At 27.7% G+C, this 22,013-nt stretch overlaps 1 protein-coding gene across 5 annotated transcripts in view; it reads right to left on the reverse strand.

The window, feature by feature from the left end:
* Window positions 1-22,013, reverse strand: part of LOC129961017 (tubby protein homolog) — a 368,549-nt gene that overhangs the window by 19,007 nt on the left and 327,529 nt on the right. For 4 of the 5 annotated variants that reach the window (XM_056074806.1, XM_056074805.1, XM_056074808.1 and 1 more), the window contains 2 exons: window positions 12,370-12,606; window positions 9,518-9,630 (listed from right to left, as the gene is read on the reverse strand). In XM_056074806.1, the coding sequence (XP_055930781.1) occupies window positions 9,518-9,630; window positions 12,370-12,606 (350 nt within the window). The remainder of the gene's footprint in view (window positions 1-9,517; window positions 9,631-12,369; window positions 12,607-22,013) is intronic. The other variant, XM_056074807.1, reaches the window with a different exon arrangement.

Raw genomic sequence — 22,013 nt, forward strand, 5'->3', positions numbered from 1 at the left:
AATTTGTGAAATATAGATGATGTTTCAATGTATCTAACAAGCTAATTAATGCCACTTGGTAGTGTTACATTGACTAAATATTTATGCTTATTTATTTATTTTTACGAGATTTAATCTTGGAAATTGCTAGTTATGATCCCAAAATGAGTGGCAATGATTTTTTTTATCTTGGAAAACTTTCTAATTTTCTTTAAACGTTACCTAACCTGAGTGAATTCTTTCTATGTTTGTATGGATACATATGACATTAAAAAATAATTCGATCCATAAATGGTTGACAACTGATGTACAGTGGAATTGCTGAGACACATTACTACTTATATGAAATGTTTCTACATCTAAAGTTAAATTAATTTAATTTTTACTATGTAAAGGTTAAACGTCGAAAATATCAATGCTGATAGAAATTCTACTGACACATTATATTTAACGCTTTTATTAGCTAAAATATGGGCATTATAACTTTTATGCGATTGATTTTTTTGAATGATTTTTTTAACAAAAATAGTTAAAAAAATCATCTTGATCTTAACAGAATTTTATTAAAAAATTATTAAATGACTACTTCATCATTAATTTCTTATTTTTCGCCTTTAAACAATGATTAATATTTTAATACCCATAAACTGTTAGACGTCGCGAAAAAAATTCTTTAAACATTAAATAACTTTTATTTAAATTCTCTTCCTCAAAGTGCTCTACTTGTAAAAAAAAACCCCACACGAAGTGCTTTGTTGCATATGGTGATGCGCTTCACTCTCGCAAAGTGTTTACTGCAGCTGATCGGTTGTACAATAAATCAGACCCACCCCTATGAGGGAGTCCATTATTGTGAAAGGGAGATTTCCTTTTTCTCAGCTGTTGTGGGGGAACATTTCTGACTACTACTCTCCCAGTGTTAGAATGTTATGACTCAGGAAGTAGTTACACTTTTATACAGTTAGTTACGTTCAAAGGTTTAGATTTGAGGAGAAAAACTGATGGGAGTTGGATGGTTAGAATATGGAATTACAAAAGATCGCAATGTTATAAAAAAACACCAACATGTCAAATAAAGAGAAAGTACTTTAAAAAGCATTCTTTCTAATCATGCTTCTATCAAATACTCCGTTTAAAATTACAGAATATAATAATAGAATTATCTTAACACGTTGACTGCCGTGTCACACATGTTAGAATGATAGCAAAGTTCCCAATCATAAAAGAATTAGATGTGAGTAGAACACGATTATGTTTTATTTTTATCTACTTGTTTTAACACATTGTTCACCATGTGAATCACCTGTGATTCACACAGATTTTCTAATTAGCTATTTTCTTCTTTTTATTAAGATAATAGCAATGAAACCACTATCTTCGATAGTGGTCCACAAGCATGAATCATGGCAAAAAACAGAGGTTAAATGTGATCGTCTTTAATTGTGGGGTGAGTCCTAGTAAGTTCATTTAAACAATATTTAAATTAAGAAAAGCTTAGAGAATATTCTTTTTGTAAATTTGGCATTTGTAAGGAAAAATAGTTCTATTTATCAGTTTGATTTCCGCATTTTATTAAATAGATTTCTCATTTTAGACCGATGTCATGTTTATTTTTTAGGCATACTCTTATTTACTTTTTATGTTAATCTAAATGCTCATAATTAATCAACAATTAATATTAAGAGATAATTAATTAACAATCTCTGTTTAATCAGTTGTTAATTATGCTTCATTTTCTTCTTCAAGATATTTTTATATTAAGTCCCGAAAAATATTTGAAATCAAACTGGGCCGAGAATTTTTTTTTTTCATTGAAGAAAAGGTCGCAAATAAGTAAAGTTGATAAACTTTGTCTTTTACTAGCTCATTAGGAGAGTGAACAATTTTCAAGTCTAGAACGCTTAGATCTCTGGCCAGACTGAACTAAAATTTCGAATGGCTGAAAAAAACTTTCAAAGTTTGAAATATTTTAGAAAAAATGATGATTTTAGGAATATCAAATTAACTAAAGTATATACTAAAATAATGTTTGGTAAAATTGCCTATAAAATTAAAAATAAAAATAAATCAGTCATGGTTTTCATTTATTGTATTTTTAAATTACATTTTTCACATCAATACATCCTTTTTATTAGTATTACAAAAATTTGAGAACTTAAGTAAAAATATACATAATAATCCGAATATATATATATATATATATATATATATATATATATATATTTGTATGAATATTCATTTTCTAATATGAATGCAATAAAGAAAATTCTTTTTGGGGATTGATAAATACAATGTTAGCAGGATTTTATAAGATTTTTCTTATTTTAATAGAGATGAAATACTGTTATTTCAAATTTGATTATTTGTAAAAATATATTTATGAAATTCGAATAATTTTAAAATTACGTGGGAGAAAGGTCTCATCTTTCATTTCCAAACTCTTCCCGCTCCCATCTTAGTTAAATTCAACTTTAAATGTGCATCCTATCTTACAGAAGATTTGATTTCAACTGTATTAAATTGCTTTTTAATCTAATATTTCTGAAATATAAAGACAAACTTAAATTGAAATACATGAATAAAACTTCCATCACAATTTTTGAAAGATTGCCTCGATACTTTAATTAAATTACATAAATTTCGCAGGACATATAAAATTGTTTCGATAGCTTATTTAGGAGTATGGATTATTCATATCAGAACAAGAAAAATAATTCTTGCTTATTTTTCATTTCTCAGACAATAGAAATAGGATGAATAATTCCACATTTTAAAATTTTATTAGCCTACGGTTTCTAACATGATCGCTTAAATTCTTTATTTTCGTTTTCAATTCATCATCTTCAAAATTTCAGGTGATTAAATAATGTATAAACTAATGCGGTCTCAATGTTAAACTTTAATTGAATATCGATTAAACGTGGGCAGCGTCTTATGATCTCTGTATTACAGCGCCAATAGAATGATACATCGATGCATTTTCAGTTACTCTTATAAGTATTATTTGGAATATTTGTTTTAGGCATGCTTTTATAATTAACCATAAAGAGATTTTTGGATTTAAATTGAAGAATAATGTCAATTTGTTCCGTCATAAAAATCGAATTTTGATGATAGATTCTAGCAAAAACCAAAATTTTTAAGCCGAATACTTATGAGTAAAGAATAAGTTCTTATAATATTTTTTATATATTATATGGTATCAAAAGAAATATTAAATAGTATAAATGATATCGATAAATTTGCCTCAAGTTAGGGAATTTTTAATAATTAGCCAACAAGTTCACATAAGAAATTGTTATATCGCAAACCAGATAATTTTGAATGCCTTTTGATACAACAACAATTTTTATGCTTTAAGTTTAAGAGACCAGATTTCAGGGTTTCAATTCTGGGATGATTCTAAACTATAGCGCAAAATCCAGGACGTTAGTCAGGAAAAGGGCGAGGATCTTTTGGATAAAATTAAAAAAAATTAAAGTATGACTTAAATGTTTTTTAAATAAAAGGAGGAAGAGTTAAAAAATATAAGTAAAATATTAGAATATTACTTTTACCATTCTTCGGACAGATTTATCTTCATTAATTATATTTAAAGAGACTATTATTTGTATTGTTGATGTTTGGAAAGAGAATTCTTTAGAAGTTAATATTTTTTAAAATTAAATCTCTTTCATTTTTTTAAACTTTAATTATTTACTAACAAAATAAAATGAGAAAATACAGGACGTTTAATTTAAATGGGAACATTTTTCAAAACGGGACTATTTGCTTATGAGAAGCAAAGAATCGAAAACGTGAATTGTTTCACCTATTTCGCAGCGACTAACATTTTATAAATATAGTAAAATTTGGAAAATTGCTACTAATTAGTGATTTTTTAATTAATATTTGAATTATTTATAACAATTTTTAAAAGATTACATTTAATTAATCAGTTTAAATATGAGCTATTTACCTTTAAGTAAAATTTGGAATATTTATTTCATATTCGAAGCAAAAGCAGGAGACCTTTTCAATTCGGTAGAGATAATTAAAGTTTGGGACTTCTTGCCTATTCCTGGTCTTCTGACCACTTTATCTAAACTGGGTTAAAGCCTATGGATCATACTTGTAGTACGATCTTTAATTTAGCCCTGACAAGTTAACAGTTTTCATTTTCCGTACGTAGCTACACGATAACCATATTTTAGTATTGCCAATAACTTAAAAAGGTGCTTTGTTGTATTAAATGGACTGGAACTTTTATAGTTTTCGGTAAACATATAAAACACTGCAGCTGTCAGAGCTTTTCATTTTGGATGAAGTAATGCGAAAGGAATTTCTGTATTGTTACAGGGATCGCGAACAAATAAGAATGGTGTGGAAATTCTTTCTTTCTTTTTTTTTAAATATTGGCCTGTCTTTAACAGCCATTTTGATAAAAAAAACGAAAAGAAAAAAAACACTTTTTGTCAGATTAATCCAATAAATCTTTATAAGAGCTTAAAAGTTTAATAAATAATGATTTACTAAAATGAAAACTGTTAACCTGTTAGTGCTAAATTATGATTTACTAAATAATGATTTATTATATATTTCGATAATACCAAACAAAGATTTAATTCTTAAAGGAGAAAAAAGTTGGGAGAGTATGCTCAAATTTATTTAATATCATTTTGTTTTTAAAAAGACAAATCCGTTTTTACACGACAAAATACTTTGAAACGTGTACACTATAATCACTGCTGTCTCAAGATACTACCTAAATTTAAAAGAACGCATTTTCTATGCATTCAACAATAATTTTTACAATACTTTTTGAACTGAATAATACGAAAAGGCCTTAAAATTTATCCAATGAACTCTATGGGCTACAATCTTATGTAAACAAATTACTTCTAAATTAATAAAGAAAATTCCAATTTCATGTTATCCTAAAATTTCTTGTAATACATTTGATTTTGTAATCGCAAGCACAGAGGCTTTTTACCTCAATTTGCATCGTTTAGAAGGAAAGTGAATCTGCCGATTCACGTAGAATCTAGTCCTGATAAGAAGAAATTTGATTTGTGCAGTGTAATAGTAATTGAAGATTTTTAGTTTTTTACTGCTAGGTTTTGTATGGTTTTAATATTTACGAGTAAATTTTAGTAGGTTATTTTATATGTTTTTCATAACAATCATAAGAATATTCGGAATTCTCCGCATAAATTATTATTATCTAAGGTTACATTCTAAAATAAAAGATAAAAAACACTATGTATTAAACAAAGTCTAAGAATCTTTTTCTAAAACAACGAAGGCCTCTTCTTTTTTAATAAAGTATAGAGCTAAGATTTCACACAAGAAAAAATAAATGGGAGAATCAAAATCATCAAATAAATTAGCCGAAACAGATGATTGCAGAAAGAAGACTTTATAAATCGTAGATTCTAAAATTTATTCGAAATTATCAGCAGTTTATCGAAGTTTTTTTATTACAGGTGAAAGTTCATCAAACAAAGTAATTTATTTTGCATTGTCGATTAAAATCCTTTCTAGCAGTTGTTATTCAGAAATTAGCTACAGCATACCTCATCACAAATATGAAAATTGTATCAATTATTAAATATTTGATGTTTTATATTTTGCTTCGAACATGGAAAATTTTACCTTAATACGGTTTTCCACTTTTCAATACACTATTTCTGTGGATGTTTTGATCTGTACAAACAAATTACTATGATTTAAATAATAGCCCTTTTTATAATCTTTTATTATAATGACTAAATTATTGTAAAATTAATTTTTTACATTTCAAAGACGTTATCAAAGCATTATAAAGCTATAAAAAGTTTTAACATTTTACTTGATCAAATCAAATTATGAAAGAAATTTCAGAATTCAACATAGTACGCAGAAAATTTTTTTCTTACGAATTATTTTGATTAAAATTAACAAAATACAATTATTTTAAAGCCTTTATTTTTATTTAAAATAGTTTGGCAGCGTTATTAAACAAATTTACTCACTCGATCAGTTATACTTTTTAATCTAATGAAATTTATTTTAACACTCAATTATTATGATTTTCAACGTTGGAAAGTAAGTGCCACTGAATAGAATTTTTGATGAATGCTCTTATATTTCATGACTAAAAAAAATGACAACATTCCTGTTGCTATCCTTTATAGCATACATTTCAAGAGCTAGAAAATTCTCTTTCCAGATGCCCGAAAAAGCATCAAAAGAAACATTCCTTCCTTTTAAAAACTTCTGTTGAAAACTATTTCCACAGCTCCAAATAAAGAGCCGACAATTTTTATTCTCGGAGCTATACATTACGAAGAATTTGACACCCTATTTTTCAACGCAGCGTTGAGCGAAGAAAGTCGTCTCTTTTTTCGATTAACTAACTGAAAAATACGACAGTAATTGTGGTTTAAATAGCAGTTCGAGTTGCCACTTATTGAAGTCTTATTGACATTAAGCGCATTGAGTTTCTACAATTTATTTCTCTTTTGAAATAAAGCAACAATACGTTATGTGTTTCCATCATTTACAGGCTGAGCGTTTTAACTATATTTTACAGTAAATTGTATTTTGTAAAGGGATGGGAAATATTTCCTTCTTTCTGTTATAACAAGCGAAAAGGAGACAAACTAATAAAAAAATAAATAAAAGAAGAGTTTATTCTTCTTGGTAAAGAAAATTAGAAAGCTCTTTTTATAAATGGGCTGCGATAATCAGTCGACGTATTCTGTGAACATCCGTTGAATCTGAATCACTTATGCAAATTCAAGGGATTCACTAATCCAGCCATTCAGGGCATGGATGCTGTGAATCATTTAAACCCTCAGACGCTATTATGAGCATTCTCATGCAACACACGCTGGTACATTCCATCATAGGAGATCAGACCATGAACTAAATACAAAATCATATTACTGTAGCTTAAAGAAAATGTGAACCTGCTTATTCATATAGCAAATTCCCAACCTCTTACTTGAGGTACCACCATCGGAATATTCAATGGATAAAAAAATAAATAAAACTTTTCAACTATTGGAAATTGCAATCGGAATGCAGCAATTTTTATTTTTCACAACAAAAAAGTCCATCAGCAATTTTTTTGTTCCGAAAAGAAGCAGCATTTAAAAAAAAAGAGTGGGATTTAATGGGATATAAAAAAATTATCTTTTGAACTTTAATGCTTTTTATAGAGAGAGAGAGGGAAAAAAGCGAACTGTAACAGCCATGACATGACTTTTTTTTTTGGCTTTTTTATATCAATAATTTTTTTCGCCAAAAAATTCATCAAAAGCTTCCAATAAGATGATATATTAAGAACAGCACTGAGATCGTATGGTCGAAAACAGCTGAAAAAGTAACGAATCAAGTATCACTGACCGAATCAGCTATTTGTAAGTTTATCAGGTTTTAAAATTCATTAATTATTTCCAACAAATGTCTCGTTTTTATTTTTCAAGAATTAACAAAACTCTCAGCAGTACTTTCAATCCTTTCATGCCAAAATTTTAAAAGTCCTTTTCAAGATTATCTACTTTATGAAAGAAAAAAAATAATTGAAATTTGCGTCATAGACTATACTTAGTAAAGATAGTAGGTTTCTAATTTTCTTTTCTTTTTTTTAATTCTCAAAGTTTTCATAAACAAAATGTCTCATTATAAAAAAATATTAAATTTTAAGTTCTAATTTTAGGCACATTTCTATTTATTCATGAGACATTGTTAAATATTTAATATCGAATATCATCTCGGTAATAGTACCTTAAATACCATGAATATTAGTAATGGTGCATTAAATACCATGAATATTAGTAATAGTGCCTAAAATACCATGCATATTAGTAATAATGCCTTAAATACCACGAATATTAATACACAAAAATTGAGTTAATTACAAAATTAGTTTTTAAAAAAATAAGTTTTGGGTTAATTCACATTATTTACACTTCCCATTAATTCCTCATATTAATTCATTCAAATCAAGCCAATAAAAAAAAATTCTGATTAGTTCAGCTTATTTTCATTTAATTTTCTTTCTGCTTAGTTCAGCGCTTGCAATTTCGTTCTGAGACTTGCTTGTAATTGAAGTTAATCATACCAAGTTTATTTGTAAATAAGTTTGAACTACAATATTTTCTAAAAATTATTTCTATCAATACATGAATGTTTATTCTAATTAATGCAAATAATTTTTAATGCCATTTTTTCTTTGTTTTTGAAGAAATAAAGGTTTTTTTTAATTTCATTCTCTTCAAGAAATTAAAATATTGTTCGTTTAAAAGAAATGTCATTACAAAATATATAGAAAAAAATTTGAAAATATTTATGTCAATTGATGAATTTTGAATTTATTATTCTAACTTGTGAGCAAGGTCTTTTCTTTTGTAACTTATACATTGAAGATTTTTTTGGAATTATAAAAAATGACTGTAAAATGCCACTCGTTAATTTGGCCAAGAGCTATATAAATTAACAGTTAAGTAATGTATTTTAGAATTTTCTTATAAAAATTTGAAAATTATGGGAAGAAACTAATTTACTTATCAAAATATTTACCTCAAATTCATTAAAATTTTATCATTGAGAATCACACTTTGATAAATTTCATTAAAAAAAAATCCCATCCCACCACAACTTGTTTGCGACGTGATTATTCGTTTGCTTTCGAATGTTTGCATGTCAAACTTTTGGAACGGTTTGTTAACACTTCCAAAAACTATTCCGCTGAAATACATCCCATCTATAATCTCGACTTGCCAGAAATAGCTTCTGAAGCTTCTGGCCTCTTATCTTGTCATGCTCTTGGTGTCTTTTTTTTTATTTTTTATTTTTTTGCCACTTCTCCCTACCTGCGTTTGATGGGAACATGTTTCTTTTCGTCTCCCAAAGATAAAATGGGTTTTCTCCCTTGAACAAAATCAATCATCAGACAAGCTTGCTAATGTTCGCAAAAATGTCGCTCTACGACAAAGAACAAAATACAACTTTGTTACCACCATTCTTTATCATGTTACAACACATAAATGGATCAGCGCGAAATAGACGGTAGGAGGAAAAAAAAAATTACCCCTTTGTGCAGAACACACTAAAAATGCTAATGCGATGTGATGTCACACAACACAGCGAATTATGGGTAGTCGACAAACAGACGAATAGAAGTATTAAAATTAATGTAGATCAATTTTTTTAGTTCACGAAAGAATTTACTTTGGATATCTCAGTCAGTTGCATTTTTTTTTCTGCGATTAACTGTATTAACTGTATTTTCTGCGATTAACTGTATTAACTGTATTTTCTGCGATTAACTGTATAAAAAAATTATGATCACAGTGGAGGCTTGATTGCAGAGTTCTGGTTTTGAGATGAGAAGTTTGTGAGTTAATGATCTGACTTTGTCGATCGCGCTCCTTATGTCTGGTTCTGGGATGCTTTAATTTTTTCTTCGTGGATCAAATATTCTTACATTGGAATATGTAAATTAAATTAAATTGAGGGATTTATAAGAAAAATTATGGAAGCAATATTATTTTAAATATGATTTAATCACCTCAGTTTTCCGACAAATGATTCTCCTCCTCTTGACAAATCGGTTGGATCAACAGAAATCAGGTAATTTGAAGTCGCAGATTTTTTTCGTTTCCGAGCTGCAAGCAGGAACACCTGAGGGAAAAGAAGAAAAAAATATATCAATGATATATAATCATAATAAAACGATATTTAATATATCTTATTCTGGTACTTTTAGAGCATTTTCGGCAGTTAATAAGCTTAAAAATAGAAATCGTTTAGTGTGTAAAATAAAACTTGCAACAATAAATATAAACGATATCAGTAGTTATAACAGCTCCTACATTTCTAATTTGAATGAAATGACATGAGATTAACTCATTTCTGTAAATAAGTTAAGCACTTTGTTACGTTGACTTTTAATGCTGTTATATAATTCGATTTTTAAACACTTTTATTTAATTTGTTTTGTTTTATGTTTGTAGCAATAAAATTATTAAATTTATTTGTCTCTTATTTCTTTCTATGCTAGAGATTTGAAATTTTATATACTTGTGTTTTCTTGGTGAAAATTTGCTATTTTATCACTTTCAAAGCTTACTTATTAGTAAATTGACAGCTTTAATGAAAGTCTTATATACGAACTTCATATTTTTAAAATTTTATTCGAGTTAATTAATTAATTAAATAAATTTTTATTTATTCACGTGGCTCCATCTAGTAGCGAATTTGAGAACAAAATATTTATAAGATTCTGTAATATTTGTAATAGTAAATATCATTTAAATACTAAAAAAATGGAAAGTAATTACGATAAAATGTATACTTTGTACATTTAATAGCTGATATAGTTAATAGTTATAATGTATTAAAAGAATGTCTCTAAAATTGTTTTATTAAGTTTATTTTGTTGTGTGTTCATCACAGCCTGCTTTTATTGAAACATGAGTCAAAGTAATTTTTGCCATTCCACTTCTTTTTAAAGAAATAGTTCAATTAACTTGTTCATCTCATCGTCTATTTAAGTACTTTTGATCCAGTAGTTAAACAAATAAACTCGAATGGATAGCGATTTTCGCCAAGGATGGGATTACACGAAATAACCTGGTGCTTAGAATCAATGTGGAAAGCCTAGATATTTTACGGCTTTGAAATAAGTTTTTTCTTAACTCAGAATTTTTTTTGTTGCTAAATTTTGTGGACTATAGAACAAATAGTGGCACATAGATTAGAGTGCTTTTTAGGCTTCACGGAAAAAAGATTTTTTCAATCAGTCTCAAATGTGATTTAATTTTTTTCTGTTAAGTAAAATGAATGAAATTGATTCATTTTTTTTGTGGATTGCAGCCTTTATCTTCGAAACTTTCTACCTTTTTATTTTATTTAACACCATGCTTTATCTCTTCTTTTTAAAATTGTATCGATGGAGATGGAAAATTTTATACATTTTTTAACGTTTTTTCCTGGCTTCTTTTCTCTTATGGATTTTTTTTATATGATCAGCAGCGCTTATTTTTTACCCTGATATCACAAAAAAATTTCTTCCATTTATCTTTACTACTGATATTTTTCATAATCGAATTTTTTAATGGAGTGCTGTAAATGATCTTAGTATTTTTCTTTTATTAACAATTTTATTGACCCAATAAAATTCACCGGAGCTTTACTTAGAATTGAGGGTTGCTTAGAATTGAAAAAGCATTAAACATTTAAGAAAACATTTCCCTTTTTAATATGAAATACCTTTTTTAAGAAAATATAATATATGATAATATATATTATATAAACGATAGAAATATCATAATTCAAGAATCGAAACGACTTTTATGTATTTTATAAAAGGTTTTAGGCATTCATGTATATCAAATTATTTTTTGGAAAGTGAAACCCTAAGGAAAAAGCTGCTGTTGTCTTTGGTTCGTTAGGAAAGTGATTACTAAGGAATTGTTTCCTTTGAAAATATCTCGCATATTTTACTTAAGAAATATCTGTTTTATTATTGTTCATACAGATATTTTAATGGGAAGAGAACAATCCTTTAGGCAAAGAAAAATAACAAACTATGAATCTCGAAAAACACGTAAAGAAAGTTATTAAAACAAAGGGAGATGAGCAATGGAAGGCCGTCATATAATTTCCTCTATGATGAAAGCGCATTGATTTGGTTTCTAAAATAATGTACAATTTCTTTTTAGAAAAACATCATATTTTAACCTGTTGTATGATATATACGTAAAGAACAAAATAAAAAAAAATGGCATAGATTCAGAAGCATTGTTTCATCCTGTACGATCTGTGAAATATTTGATTGATGAGATAATTTGTAAAGTTCAAAAGCATTACATAATTCATGAGAAACGAAAATGTGGCAGTAAACATTAGAAAAAAGAAGTTTATAATCATAGTGCCATATGTCGTCCTAGATAAGATTTAAAATGTAGGCAAAACCGAATCAAACCATTCATATTTTCAATGAGGAGTTAGATAGACAATGAGGAGTTAGACAACGAGAAGGTAGAAGCAAGAGTATCAAGTTTCAAACATTTTTGTTTCTCCCACCTGCTGTATTTATTCTTTCAACTCTCCTCATAAGCAAATCTTTGATTTACCCTAAATTTATTTAGTGTTCTCGTTTTTTTAAACATATTTGTTACTTTTTAGTTACTTTTCACTGATTTTCTGTTACGAACTTCTGCGCAAAAGTATTGATATAAAAGTTTCAATATTTAGTTATACGTATTAACTGATTTTACTTCCTAGAAATACATTAATTCATTTTATATTGGTTTGCTAGAATCGAGATTGATATTAAGAACAAAATAAAGAAGGTGAACTGAAGCATAACTGTATATCTATATCTAAATCTATAACTTCTTTAAAATAAAATTTTACCTTTCGACCATCTTGTCTCTCCAGGTGCAGAAAATAGGTTGGGAACATTCCCCTGTCCATGCCTTTCTTGTCCCTCGTGATTCGGCATCTTACAGTCACTCCCTCAGGGCAAGGTTCGGTTGCAAAAGTGGGAAGATCCTCCAAATAGTTCTCTAACTTCCCGAGGCAGTCGTCCATTTCCAAGCTTTGCAATTTCGGAGTGTCGATGGAAGAGCCTGTTGAAGAATTTTGCCTCTGCTGGGAAAAAAAAAAAAAAAAAAAAAAATATCAACCGGAACATAATTCTTTTTTTTTTCCAATATAAACCTTTTATGAGCAGCAAGATTTTTAAATCACTTTCCATGTGAGAAAATTTTTCAGTCTACGACTTCTGTTATCGTCATTATTTCGATACTGTAACTTTGATATAGCAAAGAATCTCGAAATCTAGTTGACCCAATGTTTCGAGAACCAGTTAATGATTTAAATTAATGTTGCCTCTTGTACTCAAACCATCGAAATCTTTTCTTTTTTCATTTTTGCATAAACTTTTTTCGTTATTTCTTTCTTTAAAAATATGAATGACGCTAGACTGAGTAGCAAACAAAAAATATTTTAATTAATAATTCTTTTTAAAATAGCAAAAAAGAGCTACAAAATGGGAATTTAGCAATCAACACATGAAAGTAAATGTAAATTTATATAATTTTGGGTATATATCCAAAGCTACAACAATGAAATTTCGAATTAGGCATTTTCAAAATTATCTCACATTAAAACTTTGAAGAAAAGAGTAAAATCATTAAATTCATTGAAAAACGTATTGGTAAATTAAAAATATCAATTAAATAAGCCTTTCATTTGCAGTTTTGGTTGGCAATTTAAGACAAATCTAAAATCTATTTCTTAAGAAGCTATAGAGATCATAGCACAGTTTGAATGAAAGCAAATTTGTCATTTAGCGATCTCGAGGTAAGCGATGGTAAGTTCGGACACATGTGAATATAAATTTAACGGTAATATCTGAAATTAAAATAGTTAGAATTTTTTCAAAACCATTGTTAAATTTGTTGTACTAAATTACAAGCTTTTGAAAATAATTCTCTGAAGTGGTATCTAATCATTAATTTTCTCTAAATTGATATTAATTACTCAACTCAAGTCCAATTTCTGTAGGATTATCTTGACTCCTGAAGCTAATAACTGAATTCGTGCCAATGCTGTTGTTAATTCAAATTATTAATTCAAAAATAATTTAATATACGAATTAATCAAAATATTTTAATAAAGTAATATTTCAGTTGGTAATTCCCAACGACTTCTGAAACTCATTTCGGTATAAAATATCGAATTACCGGCTTGGAGGGGGAATATTTCATCGCAATTTTTTACATCCGTACTGAAACAATCAAATTATTTTACTGCATTACAATCACACGATGGCTTGCTTCCAAATTTCACAATGTTAATTTTCGCATACAATAAGTCTTAAAATGAAACTAGGTTTAATTAAAATTGTTATTTACAACAAGCGCAAATTCTTTTTTCCCGATAAAAATTTCTTGTTATGTTGAAGAATATTACAAATTATTTAAAAAGAAATATTATTTCTTAAGTTTATTTTTTTGTATGAATTTGCCTTAGAAAAAAATCATATCAATTTTAAGCGAGGAAACCTTTTCATACTTGATGTAGTTCATTAAAAAGATAATGCTTGATAAAATTCTAGATCTTTTATTAAAAATATGATAAATTACCGATAAAACTGAAATTTCTTTTATTTAATTAATTGAGATATTTCATGAACTGAATCATACAATTGGGAAATTTATCATATAATTGATTATATTATTGAGATATTTTAGGGAAATAAAGAGAGTAAATACAGAAATCAAAACCTGAACCAATCTTCACTTCGATTTTATATAAATCGTATTCTTAACATCAAAAATTCATTAAAATAAAAATAAAAAAATACAGTATCATAACGTTTTACTAGAGTCAGTAAGTTCTAACATGTGAAGATTTTAGTATAAATGCGATGATGAATATGATATTGTTAGCGGCGATTTATTTCATCATCTGAGAAAGGATCTCTTATCTTATGAGACAGGATCTCTCATCTCATAATCGTCACTATTTCCCATGGAAGGATTCTTCTGGAACAGAGTGATAAGACCAAAAACGAACTTTCAGAAGAAAGAAATATTTTCTGTCTTTTTTAGTTACTGCACACATTACATAAAGACAAAATTTCTTCCAAAATTATAATGAAGCCAGATGTTTTGGTAGATAGTTCACGACATCAAAGCCAGATCCTAGTAAGTTCTGTAGAAAATTTGCAAACTGCAATTTATTGCCTAGCAGCAATAATACCAATAAACGCTCCAAATAACACAATTGTTCTTAATACTTAAAAAAGTATTAAATTTATATTAGTAAATTAACTGTCATATAATTTGTCACATCTAAATATATAGAAGAAGATACCAACATCTTTACAGAAGTTTTTACATGAGATAATTTTTTACGGTATGCAAAATGTATGAAATATCCTCTGAAATTCTGAACGCTAAGACAAGTGGTATTGATACCAATATCAACACTATAATGCCAATGTAATAATTAGCATTCGGAGCTTGAATAGATTCTATAAAATAAGCCTTTTGTAAAAGGGTAAATATTCAAAAACCCTGAAATGCATTTTTCATCATCTTTTTCCGTTTCCACAATAATATTCAACTTTAGTAGTGTAATATTAGTAAATTAACTATCATGATTTATCATATCTAAATATATAGAAATAGATACTAACGTTTTTACAAACGTTTTTAGTTTTTACATCATACTATTTTAAAAAGGGTGGAAAATGTATGAAATATCCTTGGAAATTCTGAAGGTGAAAATCTATGATATTGATAACAATATCAACACTATAATTCCAATGTAATAATTAATATTCGGAATACATTCTACAAAATATGTACTTTATGAAAGGGTAAATATTCTGAAACCATGCAGTGCAATTTTCCGCCATCCTTTTCCATTTGCACAGTAATAAGATAAAAGCATCATAAGCTTCGACTTTCAAAGTCAATCTATTTAATAAAAATAATAATAAAAAATGCTCCGTATGGGAAGTAAGAGCAATTTTTGATCATCAAACGAATGATTTCCCCTTAAAAAAGCGAAATAAGCAAGTCAGTATGAAGGCTAATATGTCCGAATCTTCTTCCATGCAACAGAATTCCGAAAAAGAAATCTTCCTTAAACCAAGGAAATCTGGTAGATGTAGCTGAGAGTATCTTCTGCCTCATTTGATGTTTAGATCCAAATTCGTACAGTTTTAGTTTTACTTTTTTTGTCCAACCGTTTCTTCGAAACTATCAATAATCGTGATTTTTCTTCCGCAGATAAACTGTACTTTGCAGGGTTCAAAAACAGGAAAAAAAAAAGCAGAACACTTCAGTTTTTAAAATGAGATTATTTACACAGAGAATTTTTTAAAATTATGGATATATTTTGAATCTAAATACAATAATTTTCTTTCCCCTTTTTTTCCTTTCTTTATTTGTAACGTTTTTGATAAATAATCGTTTAGAAAGCTATTAGATCCTAAATTTTTTTTAAAAAAAGTTTACAAAATATACTTATTTTGAATGATTTTTCTCAGAATTTCTATCTTTTTCTTGCAGTGCTATTGATAAGCAATTGTTAAGAATATTATTTTATATATAAGAACTTTTATTTGAAACATTACTAATAAAACTTTAATAAACTCATGTGATGTTTAGATCCTACTTTGTGCAGTTTTAGTCCTGCTTTTTTGTCCTATCTTTTCTGCGAAACTACCAATAATCGTGATTTTACTTCTACAGGTAAACTGTACTTTGTAGATTTCAAAACAGGAAAAAAGCAGAACACTTCTGTTTTTAAAAGGAGATTATTTATTCTCAGAATTTTTTAAAACTGTGGATATATTTTGAATCTAAATGCAAAAATTTTCTTTCCCCTTTTCTTTCTTCTTTTTTGAAATTTTTTTGATGAATAATCGTTAACCTTTCCTAACATTTTTATTTTGAATAACTATTTTTCAGGATTTTTCTCCTTTTCTTTCAATGCTATTGATAAGCAATTATTAAGAATATCATTCCATATATTACAAATTTTATATGAAAAATTACCAATAAAACTTATTTAGTATTAAAATTCATTTCATTCATTTTGAAAACAGCAGCCGGCATCCTGTCCTATTTGTAGCGCGTTTTCCTCGTGTTCTGGGTGTCCCGGGTTCGAGTTCTGCTTCGGGCATGGCTGTTCTTCCCCCTGTGTTCTATCTGTGAGGTTTGTGAAAAAAACTCCCACTGTAAAAAGGGGTTGTGCAAGCGAGTGTGTGAGTATTATCTTCATATGAGTTAGAAGTTAAACTTCTGCCCTCGGGTGCTCAAGGGCCTTTACCCGCAGAAGCTACTGCATCCCTCTTTCCATTGTAACTCGGATACGACATCATCATCGTTATCAGAAAATCGCAAGCATGTAATTTCGACGGTGTAAAAAACTCAACAGCTTAATTAAGGACCTAGTCCTTGATTATTTCAATCTAAACCTTAAAAAGGATAATTTTTCATTTATCAGAATGGATGAAAATGCAATCACATAAATATTTCTTCTTGATTTGTTGAGATACAGTATTTGCTTACTCGCAAATATCTCCAAATCCTAACGTCAGTCCCAATGCGATTGGTTTCAGCGAAGAAAATCCTCTTTCAAAACCTAAGATGTTTCAATAGTTTTCTTCTTCATCGAAAGAAGTAAACAGAAAGAGAGAAAATTTTTACGAAGTACGGCACTTAGATCTATCGGAATTGTGGACACGAAATGGTTTGATCTTACATCGTTATCGTTTACTAATAGTTCATGGAAAAGTTTTGCAGAGAAAATATCTTGTGGTTTTTAGTCTGTGTAGTGGAAATATCTAAGGAATACTAATTACCTCTCTATACTAAAAAGAAACAAAAAATGGTAGAATAAGAATTATCAGCACTAAGAGTGTTTTTTAATAATGCACTGCCTCAAAAACTTTCACTGGACTGATTCTTTTACTTTTATTTTGTACCGATAAATTTATCTTTACCGCAGCTCAGCAGATTATTTACTACTGCAGCTCAGTGAACAAACATATTATGTTATATAATTTAATACATTTGTTTTGTCAATAATGTCTGATGACCTTAATAATATACTTTAATATTTTATATATGGCAGTGTCTAATATTGATTAAAATATTAAATTTATCGCCTCATTTTATTCACTAAATTTCATTTTTTCACTGAACTTTTAATCATATTCATTTTCACATGAAAATTTCCCACTGTAACGTATAATGTTTTTACGGAATTTATTACCGAAATATTACAGCCCGTTCCACAATATTGTGCGTTATTGTATTATTGTATTATTCAACAATATTATACAATATTGCGAATGTTGTTAAATTTCATACAATATTGTACAATGCGTGTGTACAACTAAGATAATAGCGGAATATTCCATGAAAAAAATGATTATGCTCCACGCATAATCATGTTGATGTTTTGGAGCAGGATTAACAGGTTGCAATTGCTATGCTTCGGAGTTGGAAGATCGCAGTTGGAATCTGAATTCCATGAAGCTCCTCTGTGAATGTGAATCTGAACGCATGCTAAAGTTTAATCATACGGATTATTATGGTCCTTATTTTATCTCAATTTGTGGTCTTTTTCCTAGTTTCTCAATTATTTTGAAAAATGAGGTAGAACACTCGCTCTGGCATCATAAAATAAAAGATTTATTATTGTAATGTTTCACAGCTTTAAAGAAAATTTGTCATCTGGTACTCCAAAATAAAAGACTCAATATTTTAATGTTTCACAAATTTTAAGAAAATTTGTCGATTCCCACGCCATTACTTTTGTGAATTTTATATTTCCTTTTATTCCTGCTCACGAATAATAATCCACTTTTCAACAGCAGTATTTTAATTCAGTTTCGCAAACTCCCATCAAATATTTGCAGTTGTTATGGTTTATATTGATACAACCATTTGGTACTGATAATTAAGGGAGGGGGTATTTTTGAAATGAAGCGAAGAAAAAACAAAATCATGGCACTAAACATAAAGAAAGGATAGAGAAACGCCTTTCACAAATAACTGCAATTTATTAAATGAATTTAACATGCAAGAGTTTATTGATTTTGCCTGTCTGAATCATTTAACTTTCATGTCATTTAACTTTTAATCATTTAACTTTCAACTAGTCATTTAACTTTTTGCCTATGGATTTCATTCAGTCATAATCGTTTCTAATTATGGATCGTAATTTTACTAATTTGTCATATACTTCTAAAATAACTTTCTAATTAACAATAACTCACGTGATATTTGAAACATTTTTATTTCATGTAAAGTTTCGAGAGTTCTAATATACACAATTTAATAGCATGGGTTCAATTCAGATATATGTAAATTAATTAGCAGAATATAGATAGTTTACGAAATAATGCATTTAACATCTTTTGTATAAACATAAAAGTAGGATTGTTAAAAAGAGGTTATGAAATTTGTAAAAAACAATTGTGTTCATATATCCAAATATATATGTGAGAAATGTATAACTAAATTGTTTGGAAAATTAAAATAAAAATCTTTTTCAATACAATGTACCTTCTCCCCCTCCTAACCCGCCTCTTGCGGCTCATCATTTGGGTATTGATAATTTTTATTTCTTTTTTTCTCATTTCATCATTAAATAAATTATGAATAGCACACATTTATTTTCAATTATAAAGTATTTTATCACTCACCGTAATCAATTTTCAATATTCTATAATGGCGACAAAGTTATCTGGACAAAACTTATGGCAAATTTTTATTTTAATGAAATTATGTTTGCAGCATTTAAGATAGTATTTTTTAAAAAAATTGTTGATATTTGTGTATCTTTGTGTAGTATATGCTGATGAAAATAAACCTAATTTGAATCGCATAATAAGCAGACTAATATATATAATTGTAAAACATTTACTTAAAAAATAATATAGATATAAAATAAAAACATTTTGAAAATGAAAGTGAAAAGCTTCAAACTTTGTGCAGGCATTTATTTTATCTAAAATAAATTTTCAAGAAATAGAATAATGACTTTTTTTATTAGTAAATGAAATGAAAGATTATAGCTATCATTTAATTTAAACGAGACTAAATAATTAAATAAAAGGCATCGATGACTGATCATGAGGAATTTCATTAAGTGTTGGATGTATAATTTATAAAATTAGTGGGATCTGGTCAAGATTTTTAAAATCAGTCATAGACTAAATTTAGTGAATTTCAACATAACATTCTGCTGTTCAGAATTTAGGGAGTTAATGGGGAATTAATACGTTGATCGAGATCCTTCATTAAGCTTCTTAGGAGATGTCAAAATCGCTGACCATTTAGTCCGCTAATTTCGATTTCCATGGATAAGCGCATAATCTCTAAGACGCGCGCCTCTTAATTGAACTTAGGAACGCAAAGCTTTGGGGAGCTTACTATATTCTAACAGGCTGTTCAACAATAGAGTGCTAAGCTTCTCTAATGTTACATGGCCATCAGCATATATCGAAGTTAATCTTTTCTGTTAAACTATTTGAATAACACATACTCTATATAAAAATATATTTTCTGTTTGGAAAATAACTAGATAATTTTATAAAAGCAACGCCTTTAAAATTTTGTTAAGATAAGAGTTTCTTCCTTTTTTCTCCATTTGTAACCCTTTTCCAGCTGTTAGCGAAATGATTCCATCCATGCATGCAATATGTTTTCTCTAACAGTTGATATTTATATATATGGAATAAATTCTGCGAGGAAAGTATACAGGTTTGAAAAGAAATAAAATAGACGAACAAAGCAATAATCAATAAAAAAAAATGTATTTTTTTTATCAATATACAGCGAATCCTATGGTACCTCGTTTTGCTCTTATACTGATTCTTTCCTATTCGCTTCAATGTTAAAAAAGATTTTAGAGCATCGCTGGTACTTGAAATGCGTCGTCTCCTTTTCTGGATTTCCAACACATAGATTTTTCCATTTTTAGCTTAAATAAAATCGACCGTGAATTCTTTTCTCTTTAACAGGCAAATTCTAATAACAGCTATTCTATATGAAGATGACTGAAAAAAATGGGAGGGCAAGTCTTACGATTTTAATTACGTTTAAAATAAGTATAGTGACGGTTTATTGAAGATGTTTTGCTTGAGGAAAATGGTAACTGGGATAATGAGGAAGTAATCTTTCTATCATTATTTAGATTCAATCAATAAGTTGAAACAACGGCTTTTTTTGGTTTAATATTATGATACTCATACAAAAACATTTAATGACATGAATTCAGTTCACTTCCATTTTAATCTGAATCTAATATAAAATGCTGCAGTTGCAAATGAATGGAATTATTTTCGAAACAAAATTAAAATCTGAGCATTTTAGCATCTTTTTGCTAACTTCCCTAAAATGAAAGAAAAATCAAGTGCTATTTTACTGAAGATAGTCATTTAAATTTTCATTCGCTATAAAATATTGTCAGAAAATATGGTCATAAATACAGTAAAGAGTATTCAGTTTTCTTTTTTTATACTACATTGAGCCTTAAAAATTTAGGGAAGAAAAAATAGGACAAAAAAGTGTTCACACAAAGAAAGATTTACTGCCATAACAAATTATCTAATTAACATTTAACTTCATTAATTTTTTATCACTCACAATGCCTTATATGAAATTAGTACAATAATAAATTTGTTCTTTAATTTTGAAATATTCGAAAATAATTCCAATATTATAATATTAATTAATTAATATTCCAACATTCTATTAATATTAATACTAATCTCTCTCTCTCTCTCTCTCTCTCTCTATATATATATATATATATATATATATATATATATATATATATATATATATATATATATATATATATATATATATATATATATTATTCTATTAATATCAATATTCCAATATTGAATATATTTATATTCAATATTGGAATTATTAATTAATTATGGAAATATTTCGTAAAATAATTCTTTAATTATTAATAATGTTTGATATCGTACTGTAAGGATATTATTCTGAAATCTTTTTAAAATGTAGACTAATACAGTCATTTAGTATGGTTAAAGTATCTAAAGATTTAGTTTTTAGTATGGTTTATTACATTTTGTTCTAAGATTTCAGAGTACGTCAGTTAGAAATGATTTTTAGATTGACGGTTCAATATGTTTTGATGCATCTATGTAAAAAATGTTTAAGAAATGGTTTTCAACTTTTGCCAGTTAATATTAAAGAACGTAATGTAAACGCTCTATCTGAGTTAGATCGGTATCATATATCCGGATGGAATCTACAATTTTACAAATTCTATTATTGATACAATTCCAGTCCAATTTAAAATGTGATAAGGATCCTTAAATTAAAACAAAAGGCGTTATAAATTTCTTGCAATAAAAATACGCCATAAATAAATTCTTGTATTAGAATAATACAATGTATATATATGTAAAATGTGATATGGATCCTTAAATTAAAGCAAAAGAAGTTATACATTTCTTGCAATGAAAATATGCCATAAATAAA

The sequence above is a fragment of the Argiope bruennichi genome, chromosome X2 (genome assembly GCF_947563725.1).
Source record: "Argiope bruennichi chromosome X2, qqArgBrue1.1, whole genome shotgun sequence".
NCBI classification, from domain to species: Eukaryota; Metazoa; Arthropoda; class Arachnida; order Araneae; family Araneidae; genus Argiope; species Argiope bruennichi.